The following is a 16034-nucleotide window of genomic DNA, read 5'->3' on the forward strand; positions in this document are numbered from 1 at the left end:
CGGGATTCCCCTCCGCGGTGCCGCCGTTCTCCACGCACGGGATGTTGGCGGCGGGCGGCGGCGCCGGGCCGGGAGCGGGGAGCGGGGAGCAGCAGTGCACGGCGACAGCCCCTCGGCACGGAGTTTGAACGCACAGAAGCGTTTCCGCGTGGGCTGCGCGGGGCCGCATCCCGCCGGGGCACGCCGGGAGCCGCGGGGCGATGGGGCGCCGAGAGCCGTCCCGCCGGGATGTGGGGGTTGGGGTGGCCCCGAGGGGCCGCGCCGCGGGGCAGGGCAGGGCCGGGCGGGCGCTTATCGCGGCGGGGCGTCGCCGCACGGCGCCTTCAAAGCGGGCGGAGGGGCCGGCGGGGCCGCTTCTCGCGTCTCGTCCCATCGCGTCGCGTCGCGTCCCGAGGCCGGAGCCATGCTGCACTGGGGATACGACGAACACAACGGTACGGGCGTCGGGGCGGGGACGGAGGCTCTCGGAGCTGTCCGGAGCTGTCCGGGGAAGGGGCGGTGCGGCGAGGCGCGGAGCTGCGAATCCGGCTCTGTCCCCGTCCCCGCGGCGCGCTCCGGGATCTTCTCTGTGCGGGGTTCGCTGTGCTGCATAGCGGTGCGGGCGATGCCGGCGCTGCCTCTGGCTCTGGCTGTGTCCCGTTCTGCTGCGCGATGCCGTGATCGGAGTCTGTCGTTTCACGCCCACGGGGAGATTGTTTAGGGTTTGGATTGTTTTGCGATTCCCCTCATCTCAGCGATCTTGGAATCGCCGAAGTGCTCCTAGCAGAAGGCTTAATGCCGCTGCTCTGCTTTGATCCGTAACTCGTGCGGACGCTGCTCTTGTGCTGTGTGCTCCAGCGCGTGCAGATGGGGATGGGAGAGCTCCTGGAGCCGGCTGGAGTCACACAAATAGGGCAGCTTGTATTGTATTAGTGCACAGGGCAATAAGGCACTGTGACAGCAAAAAGAAAAAATGTATATTGACATGAATTTATGACATGGAGCTGCCATGACCCCATGGGTGGGGATTAGGGACAGGTTCTGCATCAGAGGGTGGTGGGCATGGAACGGGCTGCCCAGAGCAGTGGGCACGGCCTGAGTGCCGGAGTTCAGGGAGCGTTTGGACAGCGCTCTCAGACCTTTTCAGATGGTTCTGTGTGGAACTGGGAGTTGTACTCAGTGATCCTTGCGGCTTCCTTCCAACTCGGGACATTCTGTAAATCTGATTCTATGCACCAGTGCACACAGCAGTGGTACTGGTCAGAGCTTCCCTTTGTGGTGTTTTTGTTCCCTCTCCTCTGGGGTGGATGCGCCATTCCCAAAGAACTGGCTGGCAGTGGATGGTTACAGTGCCACAGTGATTGGGTGCTGTCTGCTGCTGTGTGCTCTCCCCATCCCCATGAGAAGCTGATAACTCTTCTTGTTTTTTTTTTCATGTGCTTCTCCCTGTGTTTGCCAAGGGTGCTGCAAACTTCACTTGCAGGGCACAGATAAGCAGCTCCCTCCCTCTCTTATCCTGGCCCTCCTTCTGGCTTCTAGGAAGGGGAGGGCACCAGAATTTCTATCAGGGTGGCCCTGGACCCTCCTGAGGCCCCTTTCTCCCCCAGGCTCTGTTTACTGGCTGATAACGTTTGGGTGGAGTTTGGCTCCCCACTCTTTTTCAGCTCCTGGCCAGTGTGAAGTGGGCTGTATCCCAGCACCCCACCACCTGCCCTTCAAACCCACAAGAGAATAAAGGAGAGAGATTGGATGTCCTACATAGAATCATAGAATCATAGAATCACCAAGGTTGGAAAAGACCTAAAAGATCATCCAGTCCAACCGTTCACCTATTACCAATAGCTCCCACTAAACCATGTCCCTCAACACAATATCTGACTGCCCTTCCCTAGCATCAACTCTATTTCTTAACTCTTTCCAAGTGTTTATTGCATTAGTTTTGCCAGTTGTTCAACTGAAGCATGAGATTGCTGTGCCTCTTGCATATTTCTGCCTGCATGGCCCTGAATAGCTTCTCTGAAACTGAGATCTGCTTTTGCTACTCGGGAGGTAGCAGCAGAGTGAAGTTCATTAAATTTGATGTAGTTGTATATTAAAGTTGACTTCCTGAAGAGTCGGGGAGTCGTCTGCATTCACTCTGACCTCAGCATTTGTTACTCGCAGGGATAAAAGCCCTGTTTTTTTTTTAGCAGGGGAAAAACTCGTTTGCCCCTTAGCAATAAGTGCTGCTTAAATCACTTTGTGCATAAACCATCAAATATTGCAGATCCCTGTCTGTGTTTATGGTGTATCTATGTATAAGGCTGACTGGTATGCAGAGAATGAAACCTTCCTCACTGCTTTGATGCACGTATTTCTGAAATGCTAAGAGGCACTATTTTATTTCCATGCAAACCTTGGCCTTTGTTTCCTTGCCGTTCTCCTTACCTCACGGTACTAGCAGTGCTTACACAGAGGTGTAACGCTGAGATCTTGGGCACTGGCTGCAGTGCAGGGCAGAAATTCCCACTTTAGTTAGGACACCAAGTGAGAATCCACTGCCTTAAGTTTACCCCTTGCTTGATTAATTATGTGGAAAATATTATATATATTGTGTTTTTCTGCAGACATGTCACTGGGTCTATTCCAACCCTCACACTGAGGTGTTCTGTAAATAAAAAGGGATGTGATAATTTTGATATCCATAGTAAAAAAACAGCACTACATTTTGCCCATTATTATTTTTGCCCATTATGAATTTTCAATTGTTCTAAGTAGGGCTATTTCCTATTACTATAGGAAATGAATATGTAACTGGATGACTTCCAAGCATTTTGTGTATAATATAGAATCATAGAATCACAGAATATCCCATCTCAGAAGGAACCCACGAGTATCATTGAATTCAACGCCCAACTCTACACAGCACCACCCAAAATTCAAACCCAATGTCTGAGAGAGCTGTCCAAATGCTCCTTGACCTCCATTACCTCGGGGCCGTGCCCACTGCCCTGGGCAGCTTGTTCCATGCCCACTGCCCTCTGGTGCAGAACCTGTCCCTCACTCCTCCCACCCTTCCCCTGAATGCTAGGCAACACACCATCCTTAGAAATGAAGGAAGATGTGCAACTGATCAACTTTCTGCATATGATACCAAATGGTTTCCCCAGAATATCAAGTTTTCACCTGTACATATGGTATTTATGCAAGTATAGAGGCTCACTGCAACCAAACCACATCCCAGAATGTGTCTGCCATCATACTGAAATGGAGGCATGTAATCCAGGTCCGAATTTAGAAGAAATTTCAGTGCTGGAGTTCCCACTGGTTCAAGTCTGGTTGTATGATATGCATTTGAGTGTCATGTCTGTGGACTTCCAAATGCAATGACAGATTTTCCTGCGGTCATACATAATGCTTGCTTTGGGATGCAGTCAGTAGAAATGAGCTGAGCCAGTTTTCCCAGCATTACAGAAGTTGGATTGCAGTAGGAATGCTGGTAGATGTTCTAGTAAGGAATATCACTCGATAAAACAAGGTGGTATAAAAGAAGCTTAAATCTCTTATCACTTTCTTGCATATGTAAGGACAGATTTCTGGCAATCTTGTGTTACTGGCAGGTGAAAACATGGCTTTGGTCATCCGAGCCAAGGACAAACACCAAAGCAGGTGCAATGACTGAAGTTTATTGCTGAATAATTGTCTAATGTTAGAGTCACATACTTAGGTCTTCTTTTTGTCCCATGTTTATTATTTATGAATGCAAGTCACTCATTATTTACTGTACAGTAACTATAGTTATTGCTGAGATGGAGCGGCAAGTCCAAGTGGTTAAACATATATTTTACTTCAGTATATCCTAAGTATTAAAATTAAGTAGCAATATGCTTTTCCTAAGCATCTTAAAATGAAGCATTAGGTATGACTGATAGAGTAGTGCTTCTTCAGTGACTAGAACTGTGCAGTGCATGTCTAACTGCAAGGTACCAGCATCCAAGCACAACTAAAACTACATTGTGTGCTAAACTGTAGTAAATCAACATATTGAATGGCTTTGACCACCATTTGTGAAATGAGAAGAATTAAGTCTACACAGCTTTGTATTTCAAATGAGCAGTGTTTTGCCTAATGGGTTAATTAAGTCATTAGCAAAATTACTTCGTAACAAAGTCAAGACCAAAGGCCTTTGTTCTTCTTGAAGCCTAAACCTTGGCTGCTCTGTGCAAGAGACCCCTCAGCTCTCACATCTCACTGCTTGGGGCAGTGAGCCCAGGTGGCTCTGCAGGCAGCTTCCCCACAGCCCCCCCAATTCATTTCTGCATGCCGGGACTGTCCCAGCACCTGCAGATTTCTGAGCTATGTTCACTGCTGCTGAAGTCCAGGACAGAAAACTATCTGACTCCTTTTGATGTGAGGCTATTAATCATAGTGTACTACAATCTAAGCTTTTTTTTTTTTTTTTTTTTTTTTTTTAGTTCTGTTCACTGAAGTGCTGAGACATACAGAGAGATCCAAAATTGGATCGCTTTTTAGGATGAAATCAGTTACCTTTCATATAGGGATTAATGATTTCTGGTTGTGCAGATTTTACAAGCTGAGTTTCTGGTGCTTGTATTTAAGTTTTTGTAATATCTATTCTTTCTTAGTTAAGTGAATTATTATGCTTCTTACCCATGCTAAGCCTCAGGGAAAAAACAAGTGCTATGCTCTTTATAATACTGATAGATCATTAGCTCTGCATATGGCCTTTCAGTATCTAGAAGGGGCTTATAAGAAAGAAGGGAACAGACTTGTTAGCAGAGTCTATTGTAATAGGACAAGGGGAAATGGTTTCAAACTAAAAGAGGGGAAATTTGGATTGGATATAAGAAAGAAGTTTTTTACAATAAGGGTGGTGAAGCACTGGAACAGATTTGCCCAAAGAGGTGGTGGAATCCCATTCCTGCAGACATTAAGCAAGGTATGTGAAGGGATCCCAAGAGCTGCTGTTGTGACACAGAGCAACAAAAATAACTGAATATTTTGATCTGGGTTTTTCTGTTGAACTCATTTAGAATTTAAAATGCAAGGAAGGAAAATTCAGGCAGAGGTTCTTTTGGCTTACGAAGCTTCTTCTCCAATACTTCACAGGGCCTGCCCACTGGAAGGAGGTTTTTCCTGTCGCTAATGGAGACCGCCAGTCACCAATCGACATCAAAACTGAGGAAACCAAGTATGACCCCTCCCTCCGTCCTCTAAATCCCAATTATGATCCAGCTTCTGCTAAAATCATCCTGAACAACGGGCACTCCACCAGTGTTGAGTTTGATGACACTGTGAACAAATCAGGTTTGTTCCTTTCCTATTGTGCTGCTTTCTTCCCCTATTTCCTGAATGGAGCGCAGTCTGGGCATATCTCTCTGCCAGATGTGACCTCCTCAAACCAGTAAGGCTCTGCTCCTCCGGATGAGATTTCCATTCACCTGTCTTTCAGCCTGTTGGGATGTGGAATCATATTTCCAAAGGAGTTTTAGGTTGTGTTTCTTGGGAAGCACTAGGATTCCTTCTTTGCACATAGAAGTTGATGTGCCCCAACCAACTCAATAGTGCCAGCAGCCCAGTTTGAACCATAATTGTGAACAATTTTGCAAATCCTGCTCTTTTCACAATGGATTAATCCTTTGAGTCTCATTACAGGTTTATTCCAATCACATCGCTCAAATATCTTACCTGACTTTAGATGCAGGTTTGACTGTACATCCTTTTCCTTTTTATGACCCATGCTTGGACTTCTTATGTCAGGAAAGAACCAATGCAGAACAAATGAAAAACATCCCAAAGGATCTCTTTTCTTCTCTGAAAAGTGTCGTTATCCTAGTCTTTTATAGGGGTGTGTAGCTTCCCTTTTTGCAAGCAATAATTCTTATTTAGAAGTCTTCTGATTCAATGCAGTCTTTGTAATGTTAATACCTGCATCATTAGAGGCTTTCCTTGGATGGCAGGCTTGCTACCTCCTCTCCTCTGAAACTGTAGGAGTGTAGTTTCTTGAAGCGGTAAAATCTTCATGTGGATGTGTGAGGCTTAGCTGAGGATGAAAGCCAGAGGGGGACTAATAAGTGATCATGCTGTCCCTCAGTACAAGGACTTGTTGGCTGATAGTGGCAACAGTGACAGACAGAGGTGGAAGCAACATCTTGAACAGTTTTAGTCTGATTGAAATCTTCTGTCAGTCTGTGCAACACTGGATATTGCCTGAAAGCCACCAGTTGGCTGGCAAAGATCTGGTCTGGTCTTGTGTGTGTCAGAGGCCACCAGACTGGATTAATCTCTGCTAGTAGGTGTGGGTGAACTGAAGCACATCTCTTACAAAAACATTCAATCATCTGCCTTCAAAATTTCCAGAGACGACAAATCTTCCACTGTGCTTGGTTGTTCTAGTTGTTGATTACTCTCGTGGTTAAAAAGTCAAGATCACAAATTATTTCTGGTGTGAGTCAGAGCAGCTCAATGTTTAAATTTCTTTTCTTTAAATAATAAATTAAAAAAGAAGTACACCAGTAGTCTCATTCACTTTTTAACTCTGCCCGTGAAGTGATAAGATCTCAACACGTATTTCTGCAGGCTTACACTGGTGGGAAAGCAGGGGTAATATGATTCTCTTCCTACTGCTTTCCTCAGGCCATAAATCCAAGGATACAACAAAGCACTGACAGCTGTTGATTAGATAATTTACAAGTGTAATCCTCAGTCACATTCAGAACTCTGTCTTCTATGTATGAAATACATTCTTCAGTCACACATGTGTAGCTTTACATTTCAGCCATTTTCACACATTGTTTATAAAAAATTCAAATCTTTCTGCATCTGTAAACTGACTTGTTCACTATTTTCCCTGGTATTTGTTACTGATAAACCATCAGTAATGTTTTTGTTTTCTTTCAGATCATTGATCGGAAAAAGTATTGAATTCTGAGTAATATTTTGCTTTGTGGCTGTTTGAATGCAAAATTTTTACCATCACTGTATGATGTGACACAAATACATCATCAGGCCATTTTCCACGTTTTTCGGAAGTATTTAATCAAGTGTTGATGCATTTCTGTGTAGTTATTTTTCCTCCACCAGTATAACACTGATCTTTACACATTTTTAGGTTTGTTTGCCAACAAGTTCTCAGTCCTCAAAAGAAGGATTTTGTTTTAGAAGTGCCACTATCCCATCCCCTTTGTTCACTAGGTTTATGGGCTGTGTAAAAGTGAGTTTTTGAGTTGAAGTTTTTAGAACAAATATTCTTACCCATAGATAAACAGTTCCAGTTCCTTCCCACTCTCTAGGCTGCTTGTGTTAGCAGATAGGCAAGCTAATCAATTCTTCTCTTACAATTACCTGGTGGCATTTTAATCCTTACAAGGTTTATATTTTGGATTAAAACTGGAAAAAGAAATAAGTGGCTGTTGTCCTTCCCAGTCCTCTTAATTTAAAGAACATCTCCTTGAAGTTTCCATCTCGTGTTTTTAAAATCTCTACAATGAGCCAGTAAAACATCTCAGACCAATCCCCATACCCTCCTAGGAGACATGGATGGAGCAGAGAGAGAGAGTTAAGTGATTTGCCCTGCAGCAAATAGAGTTTTTTTGAATGTGATTTGTGTTCAAGTGTCTGTGCAGACTTGGGTCCACTCAACTGCTTAGAAAAACACGAGTGCTTTACAGAAAGAAAACAACAGAAGTCCACCCATATTGGTGTTCAGCTGAATGAAATTAAATGTCAGTAATATTGCACTTGTACAATGTGTATCTAGTTGTGTTAGCATCTGCTCCTTCCAGTTTCTTAGACTTCTGTCAGCTGTAATTGGATCTGGCTGCAAAAGAAGGAAAAAGCCTTGAAATTTTTTTATGATCCACCTACTCTCCTCTGAACTTCAAACAGGAGAAAAAAATCTATTCACATTTTATTTTTCTGATCCTCCCCTTTACTCATAAAATCTATTTTAAGCTTAATTTCTCAGTTATTCTTTCAAATACACTCAAGACAGGACACTACTTGCCAAACAAAAACACTTCTCCATTTTTCCATCTTCTGAGAAATACCCGAGCCCTAGCAAGACACAGCTGGTGATAACCTGGTGGTAACCCTTCAGTGGGCAATAAACCACTAATCAGTACATCAACATAGTTTTGATAGTCACATTCTGGACAAAGAAGGATTCCTTTATAACACATCAAAGAATGGAGAACCCATATAAAAGCTTTTGAGAAGAAGTAGCATAATGCCCAGAAACTGAAGCTTTAAATTTAAGCAAGTTTAAACTCACACCAATAGCCTCAAGAGCTTCTGTTCCTTCAGTTAAGCCCTCTCCTGTTTTTGGGTTTGTAGTGCTGACCGGGGGGCCACTCTGTGGGACCTACAGGCTGCGCCAGATCCACTTCCACTGGGGTTCCAACGACGAGGCTGGCTCTGAGCACGCTGTGGATGGGATGAAGTATGCAGCAGAGGTAAGGCTTGGCGCAGAATCATTTGTTCCTCTGAACCTGTGACTAGCATTCCATTTTGAGAATAATTTTGCCCCTCAACTCCCACTTTTTCTTCTCCCTTCATTATATCAAAAGACAAGCAGTCTTCCTGAAGTGTTTCGTGCTTGATCCATTCTAAAAGGAGAAGCTGTTTGCTTGAGAACTGCACCCTAAGGTCTATGTCAGGCAGCTCTGGCCTGGCATTGCCACAGGGGACAGGTGCATTGGCTCCTCTGGCATGGAGAGCCCTCTCCTGCTCTGTCTTCTTCGGTCTATTGGAGTAATCCACCATAGAGAGTGCTCAGTCCAACAGTGACTGATTCCTCTTTGCAAATGGAAGTAATGTGGAGTGTTTTGATGAGACTGAGATCTATATCGGCAATAGTTCAGAGAGTGAAGAATTTTCTGGGGTTGAAAAGAAGTAAACTGTATAAATGCTAGTGGAAAAATAAAAGTCTTGTAATACTAAAGAAGAAAAAAATGTTGCACAGTGGTGTTATCAGATATTGCTGGAAATGCTTTAAGAGACAGTGGTCAGAAAAAATAAAATCATTTTTCTAACACTAATGGGGAAAAGTGACATTTGCAGTGTTTAAAGGCTTATGTTTTCCACAGGAACCAGGTGGGATGGAATATAAAGAATTAATAGAGGTGCTTTAAAACCATTCAGTGCCAAAACAAAATTTCTAGCTGAGAAAATATAAATGTGTATCCCATCTAAGAAACCAAATGGAAGGAGAAAATATCTGAATTTCTAGCCAGTCTAAAAAGCTTTCCGTTACCTGTTGGTTGGGTAACCCTCCACAAGAAGCTCTCTAAATGTCATTTTGGCTATGAGATAAGAAACCCAGAATTCAGACCAAGGCTTCTGAGCACTGCTTACTCAAAAGAAAATACATCAAAAGGAGAAATGAAGATGGTTTCAGTGCTCATGTCCATGAGGAAGATGTAAAAGATTTCAAGAAAAAGCATCAACTGTGTTGAAGAAAGAAGTAATGTACAGGTAAAAAAGAGTGGAAGGCTCAGCCCCCTAACTCTACAGGGAAGCAGAAGACATCCACGACTCCATTCTTTGTGGCAACATATGGTCAGATCAAGGTCTCCTCACGAGCTGCAATGACACAGTGGTGGTAAGACGGTATATATTCCTTAAAAGAGAAGTCGCAAGCCTTTGAGACGGGGGCTGTACCAAAAGTGTTTCCCAGCTCTGTTTGTTTGGGAGTTTTGATTTTACGGGGGCTGATTTGGGCTTCTTCTGGCAAAATTCTAATGGAGTCTTATTTAGTTATGAGAATTTTGCTTTTTGTTCTTTGTTGTTTTTTTCTTTTTTAAAATCCACAATAAAACTAAATTCCGACTGAGAGTTTCTGTTTCCTTTTTGTGTATATAAAAATGTAATTGTTTAAAAATTGTTCGACGTAGCTTCTTTGAACCTCTAATCGTGAGTGGTGCAGGCACAATGAGCTCCAGGATACTAATTCACCTCAGAGTGGTTTGATGGACTCTGTTCTCCACTTGGTTTAATTAATAGCACTTGTAAGCAACTTTCCTTCAAGGATTCTGAAACTGTGAGCCAGCAAGTCATTCATCGTGAGCATGTGCATTATTATTGATTTCAGTAGAATTCCTTACTTGCTGAAGATTATGTTCCAGCCATTTAGAACCCAAGTACTCAGCAAATGTTAATTACATCCTGTAACAACTAGTAACAGCTCTGTATTACAGATACAGAAAATTGAAGCTCATAGATGTTAGGCAATTAATGAGGTGTGGAGTCAAAATCTTCACTTTACTAGATCTGTATTTCAACTATGTTGAAATTGTTCCTGTTCCTCTCATATAAATCCTTTAAAGTGAGTTCCAGCTTTCCCAAACTGTTCTTGTACTGGAGATCTTAACATGTTGCATTTCAAAGAGAAGCCCCCTTTTCAGGGGTTCACCCCTGTTTAAGTCATTCAGTGGAGCTGTTTTTCAGCACTCCTATGGAATCAAGTGCAAAGTCTGAGAAGATGCTCACCAATTTTAAAAAAGGCAATCCCCAGCCCTCTGAGCCTCTCTTATCTAAAAATTGTGGCAGATAACATGCAGTAATCCACTGAGGATTTGTGGGAGGAATTAACATTTGTGAGGTACTTGGTCCTGAGTGCAGTACGTCTGTTCTCTCTGCAGTTTGGCAGTCAGACCTTTGTTCAGTGTGAGTGTTCTGGGGAACCAGGAGCTCCCACTGCTGAGTCTGGGCACGATTTACAGACCCTGGCTTAGCAGGAGGGACTGAAGTGGTACAGAGGCTTTTCCAGTCTTCAGGAGGCAGATAGCAAGGGATCCTCACCCTTGTGAGTGTCTTCAAGTTCTTAAGCAACTACCATAGGACAGTTGCAGAATAGTGCCTGTTGGAAATTCAAATGCTCAAACCTGAGATAATCAAGCTACTTTTAAGTTCCTAACTACTAGTAATCATAGAAAATGACATTTGGAATGCATCAAAGATGACATTTTGATATTCAGCTTAAACTTAAGAGGGGAGAAGAGGTTACTACAAGTTTAATGTGTTCCTCTGCCCATTTTCTGCTTGCAGCTGATTTACTGAAAGCTTGATTAGGAAAAAGAGGAACAAAGTACTAATGACATCCCCATGATTTTCAATCACTCATTAAAATCAGCTGTACCCAAAGTCTTAGCTTTAGTTACATAACCAGGGGATATCTTGTCTTAGCCTCAGAATCTGGGATTTGGGAGTGGTTTGCTAGGCACTGTACCATGCTGATTGCTGCTAGGTAATGCCAGCCACTGGCAATGCTTGCTGCAATTTGTGTGAACTATGTGTTTGGCAATTTCAATAAATACTGTAGTGAGAAAAGTGGCTTTGAATGCAAATAAGTGAAGTAGAATATTGTTACCAGTAAAGTTCTAGTATTAATTTGTGACTCTTCCAGTTCAGCGAGAGTTGATGCTGTCTGTGCCTCTTGCTTTTCAGCTTCATGTAGTTCACTGGAATGCTGAAAAATATTCCAGTTTTGTCGAGGCAGCTCGTCAGTCAGATGGATTGGCAGTCATGGCTGTGTTTCTGAAGGTAAGCCCCCGCCAATAAATCTGCATTATGAGCCCAAAGTTATTAACAGTGATGGTGTAAAAGTGATGCTTGTGCTACAAGAGCTCTCACTTTCCATTTCACATTATAATGACTCAGGAAGTTTCACTGTCTTTCTTAGCACGCATAAGTCCCTTATTGTCACCTAACTAATGCTGTGTGAAGCAGATTCAGTATGTGTTTGCTTTCTGATTTTTATCTTTTTTGACATATTTTCTCCAGAGCTCAAGTATTACATTTTTCTTTTTCAATAGATTGGTGAATGCAACCCTCAGCTGAAGAAGATCACTGACCGCCTGGACACCATCAGAATCAAGGTGAACAAATGCTCCTAAAAAACTCCTGATATCAGTGGTTGCTTTCACTGTTTTGTTTCTGGTAACCTGGCTGCTACTCCTCTTACCTTCATGGTTCCTACTGTGCTTGTCCAGGATGCTGCCAGCCTGTGTCATGATGAAACAAGCCTTGCCTCCTTTGACATGATTTCTCCTGTCTTTTGTTTTTAAATAATACCTCATGTAAATAGATGAACGATTTAATAGATACAAGGCAACAATGCACTTGTATAAGAAGCAATTTCTTATTATTTCTTATGACCACAACGTACTTCTTTTTAATTTTCAGGGTAAGAGAGCGTTATTCACCAACTTTGATCCTAGTTGCCTGCTTCCCAAATCCCTGGACTACTGGACTTACTTTGGCTCTCTCACTGTTCCACCTCTTCTTGAAAGTGTCATCTGGATTGTCCTGAGAGAGCCCATAAGTGTTTGTTCTGAACAGGTACATCTTGATTTTTCACTATTGTAGAAATAAGGCTTTTGTAAGGCTTCAGTGGTAAATGCCACCAAAAAGAATAAATTTTTGCAGACTCTGACACTGCATACCTTATGAAATTAAAAAAAATATATATATATATACAAAAAAATTAGTCTACTTCCATGGCATTAAATTCCACTTCACACTATATATTCATGTTGCAACAGTGACACCCAGTGGGCTGATCATTTGGTAAGTAGTGTTTTTTACAGCAGAGAGTCCAAAGTGAATCAGATCAATAACGGAAGTTTGCAAGTATGTCATTTATAATATGTTACTAATACTGTAAATCTCAAGATTTTTGCACCACAGCGTTTGTCTAATTCATGGCCGGTGTACTTCAAATACTTCAGTAAGATTTGATATACTGGGCCACATGCTCAGCAGAAATGATGGCTACAATCTTTGCACAAGGCCTTAAAATAGTTCACAGAATGGGATGATTCTTAACTTAAGTGACCTCAAATACTGTTTTAAACTGATTCTGAATTGCATATTCTCTCTGAGCTTCTATTTTTTCATCTCTATCTCCTTACTCATTCAAGTGTGGTCTTGCAGGACTCTTGCAGCACAATCTAGGACTGAAAATTTGCATTAAGATATGAATTTCCCAAAGACAATCCATTGTTCAGGTCAAAAAGTTCTCACCTGGGCTAATTTATAGTTAATATATCCTGAAATGTGAGACATATGAAAACACCCATGTGTAACAGGTTCAGAGGATGCAGCATTGGAAAGGATGCAAAATAGTAAAGAATCACTGTATTTTGCACTCTATGTATATTTGCAATCTTATATATTAAAGTACAGATGTACTGTTTCAGATAAATATAAGCACACACAAAGTTAAAAATGTGGTTTATATTATGACTGATACTGTTTGACCAATTTTACTTCTCAAATGGGATTGTTTTGGGGATTCTACAGTTTACTGACCACTTATAAATATTATAAGTATTATAAATATTAGCTGTGGAGTGGAGTAGAAAAAGATAGCACTGGCATTTTTTGCTCTTAATGAAATTAAGGTACCAAGTGCTCTACAACTCGATGCAATATTAAGATGAAATGATTTTTGTACTATCCTACACTTGGTAACCTAGAAAGGAAGTAAGTTGGTACATAGAAATAAGAAATGTTGGAAATATTAGAAATCAGGCCAAGTATTAAACTTCAGATCTGAATAAGATATTGAGTATTTACAACATGGTTTTTCATTAGTGTGAGTGTGAGAGTTTCCTGCTGAACGTTCTGTGTCCCTCGATTGCAGCTCGCCCAATTCCGCAGCCTCCTGAGCACAGCTGAGGATGAGGTGGCCTGCTGCCTGCTGCGGAACTACCGCCCTCCACAGCCCCTAAAGGGCCGAGAAGTCAGAAGGAATTAAAGATGTAAAGCAAGAACAGGCCACCACTGACACCAAAGGCCCAATTGTCGTTGCTAATATACTTTGTGATTTTTATTTTTATTTTTTTGGTGAGTTGTTCTAACAGACAGGTGTTGTTTGATTACTGGTTACTATGCAGTCATTTCTCACAGACAGAAATGTCCTGAGCTTTGGCAGTTCCATCACTGATGTGGACAGGTCAATGTGTTTGTGTGCACTGGTGTGGGAGCATTGAGATGCTGGTGTTACATGCACAGAGTGTTATCAGAAGGATTTGCTGCGGTGAAGGAGTTGTCAAGAAATTGTCACCAAATTACTGGACAGGATCCCTGGTATTAATGGCAGTACAGGATGTTCTGGAATTACTCTTCTGGTCTTTAATGTAACATTTAACTTAGTGAAGACTTTGTATATGTTGGATCATATCAGATGGATTAGGTATTCCTGAGTTCTGCTGTATAGAGTGATGAAATTGTCCTGAACCTTGAAAACTGCACAGTCACAAAGGGATCTGTGAGTTCATGCCTAAATCCAGTCTGTACCATCTGGAGAACAATAAGGACTGAATACCACCTGAATAGTCTATGTAGCATCAGAATCCTACCACATTAAATAGTCTTCAAGAGACAGAGACAGCCCTTGCTTTAGACTGGTTCATATAATTCACACAGCATTGCTCAGGAATGGAATATCTCCTAGGTGCATGCTGAAGCTCTCCTGTTGCAGATGAACTTGAGTCACTGCACTTGTATTCAAAGACCAAAGACAGCCCTTAAGCCAAAGAAATCAGAATCAAATCAATATCCAATAAAAGATCAGTTCATGATAGCAATGTCTTGAAATGTCTGTCTTTAGTCAACTGACCTGAGCTTGTGTTATTCTCAGGAGCTTTTTTTTTTAATTATTTGAATCTCATCGTTTGTTTTAAGCCAATTTAATTTTTGTTATTTTCAATAATGAATTTGCCATAGGATATAGCTTGTATAGGTAGATTACCCTAAAACTGTGAGAACTAGATAGTGAAAACCAGCAGTACTGGAGAGAGGCAGCTAAAGATTTCATGGGCAGCAATTGCCTCTGTAATACCTCTGACCTTATCTTCCACAACTACTCTCTATCAGTTTGTTTTTTCATAGGTTTTATATACTGTGCCTCTTACCTCTACAGGTCTTTTTGTCTTAGATGGGCAAATATGAGGGAAATCACAACAGGATTGTCTTTATATACCTTCTTTAACTGAATAAAATAGACATAGAGTCATAGATATTTTAGCTTAGTTTGAGACAGGTGTATTTTACTATTTTTTTTTTTTTTTTTTTTTTTTACCTTCTCCTCCCCAGAATATAGGTGCTACTGCTGCAAGGCCTCTTAATGCCTTCTGATTGTTTTCTGAAGGAATGAACACAAATAGGCTATTGGATAAATATAAGACATTTGGCAGCAGCAGTTGCAAATAGTAACCAAAGAGGAAAAACCTGCCGGCACTTTTTGTTTTCTGACATAGGAAGAAGAATGCAGCTGAAAAGACATCAGTCTGCTTCTTTCTGAGTGAGGATGTCTGCAAGGTGTGCGCGGAGAGAATGAGAGTGTGTTGTGTGTTTTCATACCCTTTGTAGATTTAATGTTGGATCTGATACATTTTTTGGTCATGTAAGTAGCTGCAGAATATGAAAAAAATGTTAACAAATCACATGAAACTTATACAACTTTCTTGCTGAGATGAGAAAGCAGTAAGGCTTTGTATCAGAAACAAAACTTGTACATGTTTTTATGTATTGAAAATAGTGGAATTGATCCAGTGCTTTGATATTTATGAGGATTTTATCAAAATAAAAAATTGATTTATGACTGTGTCTTGTCTTTTCTATCAAAGTGATGAAAGTTTTACAAAGCAGCCTGCAGTTTTATTGGAGATCTAGCTTTGGAAAATATTGTCACCCCTCCTCTGAAATCCATCAATGGGTAGTCTGGTATTAGGTATTGGGTGGTGAGGTGCAGGAAGAGGTTGCCCAAGGAGGTAGTGGATGCCCCATCCCTGGAGGTGTTTAAGACCAGGTTAGATGGAGCCCTGAGAAACCTGATCAAATGCCTGATGTAGTGGCTTGCAATCCTGCCCACGGCTGGGGGGTTGGAACTAGGTGGTCTTTGAGGTCCCTTCCCACCCAAGCCGTTGTATGATTCTATGACCTTTTGTATGTTCCAAATAAATAATCTTTGGCAGCAGCAAGGAATTCGATCAATTGTACTTAGAGTTTCTAATAGCATTTCTAGACTGCATAAGGTTTGCAAGTAACTT

At 41.9% G+C, this 16034-nt stretch overlaps 1 protein-coding gene across 1 annotated transcript; it reads left to right on the top strand.

Moving 5' to 3' along the window:
* Positions 1–117: 117 nt before the first annotated feature.
* LOC100539447 (carbonic anhydrase 13-like) lies at positions 118–15583 on the top strand. The gene is made up of 7 exons (XM_085221361.1): positions 118–434; positions 5089–5286; positions 8314–8432; positions 11425–11520; positions 11793–11855; positions 12163–12318; positions 13625–15583. The coding sequence occupies exons 1-7, from the start codon at positions 404–406 to the stop codon at positions 13736–13738; spliced, it is 777 nt and encodes a 258-aa protein (XP_085077487.1). The 5' UTR covers positions 118–403; the 3' UTR covers positions 13739–15583.
* Positions 15584–16034: the final 451 nt, after the last annotated feature.

Source organism: Meleagris gallopavo, chromosome 3 (genome assembly GCF_905368555.1).
Source record: "Meleagris gallopavo chromosome 3, MGAL_WU_HG_1.1, whole genome shotgun sequence".
Classification (NCBI taxonomy): Eukaryota; Metazoa; Chordata; class Aves; order Galliformes; family Phasianidae; genus Meleagris; species Meleagris gallopavo.

Bases quoted from the DNA above. Each gene is read 5' to 3' on its own strand.
- LOC100539447 (XM_085221361.1), top strand. From the start codon at position 404: ATGCTGCACTGGGGATACGACGAACACAACG. The intron at 5,287-8,313 runs GTTTGTTCCTTT...TTGGGTTTGTAG, and splicing joins TGACACTGTGAACAAATCAG to TGCTGACCGGGGGGCCACTC. The intron at 12,319-13,624 runs GTACATCTTGAT...CCTCGATTGCAG, and splicing joins TAAGTGTTTGTTCTGAACAG to CTCGCCCAATTCCGCAGCCT.